This window comes from Stegostoma tigrinum, chromosome 31 (assembly GCF_030684315.1).
Source record: "Stegostoma tigrinum isolate sSteTig4 chromosome 31, sSteTig4.hap1, whole genome shotgun sequence".
NCBI lineage: Eukaryota > Metazoa > Chordata > Chondrichthyes > Orectolobiformes > Stegostomatidae > Stegostoma > Stegostoma tigrinum.
Window position 1 is genome coordinate 25,567,345 of NC_081384.1, and position 6,000 is coordinate 25,573,344.

At 37.1% G+C, this 6,000-nt stretch overlaps 1 protein-coding gene across 4 annotated transcripts in view; it reads left to right on the forward strand.

The window, feature by feature from the left end:
• hrob (homologous recombination factor with OB-fold) overlaps nucleotides 1-5,613 on the forward strand; it is a 41,241-nt gene extending 35,628 nt beyond the window's left edge. For all 4 annotated transcript variants that reach the window (XM_048560737.1, XM_048560740.1, XM_048560739.1 and 1 more), the window contains one exon: nucleotides 5,153-5,613. In XM_048560737.1, coding sequence (XP_048416694.1) covers nucleotides 5,153-5,220 — 68 coding nt within the window. In that variant the 3' untranslated portion in view covers nucleotides 5,221-5,613. The remainder of the gene's footprint in view (nucleotides 1-5,152) is intronic.
• Nucleotides 5,614-6,000: the final 387 nt, after the last annotated feature.

Below are 6,000 nucleotides of genomic sequence, written 5' to 3' on the forward strand. Positions count from 1 at the left end.
TTATTACGGTGAAAAACATTTCAACCATCCCGTTAATCCCAAAGAGTATGGCAGGGGAAATTAGGTACCATCACTATTACTAGAGCGGCAGTATTAGACAAACTAATGGATTTAAAGGCTAATACATTCCCTGGCTGTGAAGAGATAGTGGATGTACTGGTTGTAATTTTCAAAAAATTCTTGTATTCCGGAGAAGCACCAGAGGATTGGAAACCTACAAATGTGACATCCCTCTTAAAAATGAGAGGGAGGCAGAAAGCTGGTAAATATTGGCTGCTTAGCCTAACATCTACTGCCAGAAAAGTATTGGAATCAATTATTAAAGAAGTAAAAGCAGAACATTTGTCTGCATGGCTTCATGAAAGCAAAATCGTCTGACTAATTTAGAGTTTTCTGAGAAAGTCTCAACCAGAGTGGATAGAGGAGAACCAGTAGAGTCTTTGGACTTCCTGAAGAGGCCACAGGAGAGGCAATGGCCTAGTGGTATTATTGCTGGACAGTTAATCCAGAGACCCAAATAACATTTTGGGGACCTGGGTTCAAATCGTACCATAGCAGATGGTGAAATTTGAATTCAATAAAAAATATCTGGAATTGGGAGTCTAATGATGACCATGAATCCAATGCTGCTTGTTGGAAAAACCCATCTGATTCGCTAATGTTCTTTAGGGAAGGAAACTGCCTATCCTCACCCGGTCTGGCCTACATGTAACTCCAAACCCACAGCAATGTGGTTGACTCTTAACTGCCCTTTGGACAATTAGGGATGGACAATAAATGCTGCTTAGCTAAAGGTGCCATCATCCCATGAATAAATAAAGAATAACAGCTCGATAAGGTACCTCATGAAAGGTTAAATGACAACAAGAGCTCATGGTGCTGGAGGTAGAATTTCGCCGATAGAAAGTAAGGTAATGGGCAGGAAACAGTGAGTGGGAATGAGGGGTTCTTTATCAGGTTGGCATTCCCGTAACCAATAAGTTCAACAGGGATTATGCTGGAACCACAACTGTTTACAACTTGCTTTAATGATTTAGAGGAAGGAAGTGTATGTACAGTATCCAGATTTGCGGATGACAAAAATAGGTGGAAAGGCAGGATGCGAGAGTGATATACAAATGTTTTACGGAGATATTGAGAAGTTAAGCAAGTGGACAAAAATATCCAGCAGAGTATAATGTGGGAAAATAGAAAGTTAATTTTGGAAGGGAGAAGAAAAGAACAGAATATTTAAATGGAAAAAATACAATACATTTTAAGGATCCGATTTACCTTTCTTTTTCTGTTCTTGTATAGCATTCAAGTTTCTTCCAGTCCCCACTCATTTTCTTCTTTGCTATAAGAATAACGGTGATTTTTGTCATGACTTTCTGCTAATGTACCTGTTTGTTGGTTTGAATATTGCAAACAAATAAGCTGTAATACAAAGGGACTTGGAGGTGCTTGTGCTTGAAGCACAGAAAGCTAGCACACAAGTGTAGCAGGTAATCAGGAATGCTATTGAAATGATGGCCCTTATTTCAATGGGATTGGAGCACAAGAGTAGGAAAAGTTTACTGCAACTGTACAAAGAGACCATGTGAGACCATGTCCAGAGGACTGTGACAGTTATACTTATTATTTCCTTATTTAAGGAAAGATATCATTGAGACTCAAGTCATTGTGCTTTAGAAAAATGAGAAGTGATCTCATTGAGACATATGGATTTACAAGGTAAATGCTATGGGGATGTTTCCTATTATAGCAGAGTATAGGACTAGAGGGCATAGTCTCAGAATAAAAGGGCTCCAATTTAAGATTGAGATGATTAGAAGGAATCTCTGAGGGTTAAGTGTGTTTAGAACATCTTTGCCACAGAATTCTGCATGTGCAGAGTCCTTGTGTACATTTAAAGCGGAGATCGATTATTAATCAAAGGTTATGGGGAACATGCAGGAAAGTGGACATGAGAATGTTTAGGTGAACGTCTTCAAAGGAAATTGGATAAATTTCCTAAGCAAAGACATTCTGAAAATGGCAAGGTTAATAGAAATCCTGATGTGGTTTACTATATGTATCAGACTATGGGAATTTTTCTAAAAATCCATCTCAGAAAGCATGACAAATGCAGAGAGGACAGCAATCGAAAATGAAGTGCTTTTATTTTTAAAACACAAATCCCATAACGGACCCTAATCTGGAGTAATTGTAACAACTCTTACAAAATAAAATCAGCTGAGTAATTTCTGCAGATCAATAGTTCAATCTGGGTTGGTAATGTTTAACTGGAAAAATAAATTTCAGTTAATTGTTGGTCACATTTGTTTTAATGGCATGAATATTCGTTACTATTTTTATATTAATTTACTAACTCTTCACGACAAAGCTCTGAAAATTGCTTAAAGCCCTCTCATTAAAAATTAAAAGATATTCAACTAATTCCTCAGATTCTGTTGCAATTTTATTAATAGCTTCTTGCTGAATGAAGAATTTATCCTTTCTTCGAAAGATTGAATTGCTTTCTGTTTGCTCCATACACCCTCCATTACATAGCCAGCATAAAAGAGAATCTATTTAATAAATAGGCTGGAATAAACTTGTGGAATATTTCTAGTGGCTGTCATGCTGCCTTCATGGCCTTATTAAGAGCCATAACTATACCCTGATATTACCTGAATCTGCACTGTCCACAAAAGCATTAGGATAATTTATTGCAATTGGTTTGTGCATCTGTGTACAGTGAATATGCTGGGGTTACTCCCACTGGGCATTTAATTATCTAGATTAACTCTTGTTAAATTCACACTGCGTGTTTGTACATGTTGATCTCCCTATGTGCAAAGGAGATCGCCAAACTTGTGATGCTTGGTCAAAATATTAAAAGGTTAGCTGCGTAAAAGCCCCCATATTGCTATCCTGATTTGTATTTTGAAATAAAATACAAGGTACTGCAATAATGTAATTAATTCATTGTTGGTAGATCCATTCGAAAAAAACATTTGAGCATTACTTAATGTGTTTTCTTTCTCTCTATATTAACTGTAATGGAGGAAGAGCATCCCCTGCTGTCAGTGGGAAGTAAATCTGACTGGGTTCTCTCCTGGAAAAGATATCTTGTGTTGATACTACCATGTTGAAGATTTCAGTTCTCCGTGTGTGTTTAACCTTGTATTAAAATAAATAATTTAAGAATGAAACATATGCTGTCATTTGGCATTTGAGTGGTCTGATTTTCTTTTCCAGGTCATGAATTTCAAAACATTTGGAATTGAAAATATTGCCTTTGGAATTCAATTGCCTACTTGTCATTTGATTCTAATTTATTTAAAATCCTACCAGCTGTTTGTGCCATATGGGATATGGGGAGATCTTCAGACACTCCCTGTGAATGCCTCCCATAACAGTTCATTATCTCTCTCTTAACTTCCCTTCTAAAGAATCCCATTGTCTTTTGAGAGCCTTTGTTTCATTTAAATTTTAGGTTGGTGAAGAGTTTTGCATCTTTGTGCAAGTGTTCCAAGTGGAAACAAATATCGCAGAGACAATGTAGATTTGGCTTCAGTCCATCTGCTTTTTCTCAAGTTAAGAGAAGAAATGCATTGCTCATCTACCATTGCAGTGAATCATTTTTGAGCACGATATTTGATTCTGTACCACATTGCATATGTGTTCAAAAATGGAAGTCGGGACAAGGGCAGCAGGTACATTGGAACTCCACCACCAGCAAGTTTCCGTCTAAGCCACGCATCATCCTAACTTGGAGCTATATCACTCACCAGATCAATATCCTGGAAATGCTTCCCAATAAGGCCTGTGGGTTTACCTACAACAAATAGACTGCAGCTGTTCAAGAAGTTCACTTTACTGTCTTATGGGGAACTAGGGATGGTCAGTAAGCACTGGTCCAGTCGTCAATGCCCATGTTCCATGAGTAATTTTATTTTAAATGGTAGTTTGTGACTGTATTAATCAATAGGGAGATGCCTAAAAGATGAAAAGCGAAAGTAAGGTAATGAATTTTATTTAGCTAGGGATGTAGGTAATGTTGTGCACCAGGGTTTTTTGTTGTAATTTCTGTGTATTCCATTTTTATATAAATAGTTTAGATAATGGGTACAAGATACATCATTCCAACATACCAAATTAGATTCCACACAAACTGAGAAGCAATGCAGGAGGGAATTAGTACACAGGTATCTGCAGACACTGCTCAAAGCAGAGAATCATAAATTGGTCCAGTTTGGAAAAGAATAATGTAAAGTGATTTTTTTTTTAATGTGTAACCCCTTAGCCTCACACGTGCTCCCCCCCCCCCCCCCCCCCCCCCCCGACCTTCCCGGCCATGCTCTAGGTTGTCATCATTATTTCCTCCCGTTTTGATTAACACCCTGCTATTGCTATGACTCTGAAATAAATACCTTGATGTTCTATATATGTTAACAATGCTATATGAATGCTAGTTGTTGGTGAAAGTTGCTGTTAGGATGCAACAATTTGACCTTTTTTCACATTGACACAAAAGTTTGAGTCAAACAGCAATAAACTCTAGTGGGAGAAATGAGCATCGGTGCAGAGTCTCATTTGGTCTCCTGTGCAGAAATCCTTTTGTATCCTTATAGCAAGCACTTTTACGCTAATGTAAAGTAGATGCTAATTCAGTTGTATGTTTTTTTTATCAACCTTTTGGGAAATAGTTCAGATAGTAATTCAGTAATTTACTCATTCAGTTCTTGTGGACTCACACTCTATCTAGGCTTTCCCTCTTAGACTTTTGTTACGCTACAAAGCAGCTAATTAATGATCTGTTTATTTCTAATTGCAGACTTCTCATTGCCATAAGGTACTCGAGGGAATTGGCATCTTGTTTGTGCTTAATGCCCCCTCCTTAGCTGTTTGTCACTTCAATACAAATCATCCTTACAAAAAAGGCTGAAAGTTGTACCAGTGAAAGTAACCTGTGAACATAGTGCAACAGTAAAATACTTGACTCTCAATTTGCATCTCTGTATGCCTTTAATTTCATTGTTCTTGCTTAACATGCCATGGGAAAAATGTTTATTGTGTGCTATCAGTTGCAAGAATGTATGAATTGTAACTTCATTCCTGTGAATGGGTTTTTAAACTGCAATTAAAATAATCTATTTGTCTGTAATCTCACTACTTTCTTTTGCAGATGGTCTTGACTGCCTGATGGCTGAACTGCCAGATGAACTGTTCACCCCATTTTTAGAGCCTAATTGATGTCCCTGTGGAGCTTGGAATTGAATACAACAGAGCCCATTATTTATTTTGTTTTGGTTGAAACTGATATTTGTAAGCTGTAAGTCTGTGTCTGTATCCCATAAGAATTTTATTAACATGAGACTACACAATTGCTTCAATTAGGACCTTACTTTCTTTCATTAAGGAGGGGACATTTCCTCCTGGATTAAGCATCGGACTTGGGGTTTAAGACACTGCTTGTGTATACATTATCGTAAAATATATTTTTGGTGCATTTAAAGTGAACTGAATCGACTTTCTAATTTTTAATGATTCTGTTTAAGCCTGAGGTTTTTGGGTTGATTCTTGCTGCGTACTGAATGTAAAAAGAATGCTAATTTTTGGAAATTCATTAAAATGGATTTATGCTCAGGTTTTGTGCCTTGCGTGCTGGAAGATGTACTCTAATGCTGGATTAAGTTCTGAAGTAAAAGTAGATGAAAATTTGGTTAATCCCCATTTTAAAGTGTGCTTCTTTAAAATTCTTCCTCCATATTCCTTATTCTGTGGTTTCTGCTGGATTCCGGTATTATTCTGCATTCATTGAGCTAGAGATCCATTAGTTGCCTTTAGACAAGGTGAACTGAAGCTTTCTTAATTGAAATGTTCTTCAGGATATTCCCATTGAGTCACAAGGAAATAAGCTGTATCAACTTCCCAGTGCTTCTGTTTGTCACTTAAACTATCGTGCATGTTTGAGATTTACAGAGGGGTGTATAATCATAAACAAAAACTTAACCTGTATATATGGGTTTTAAG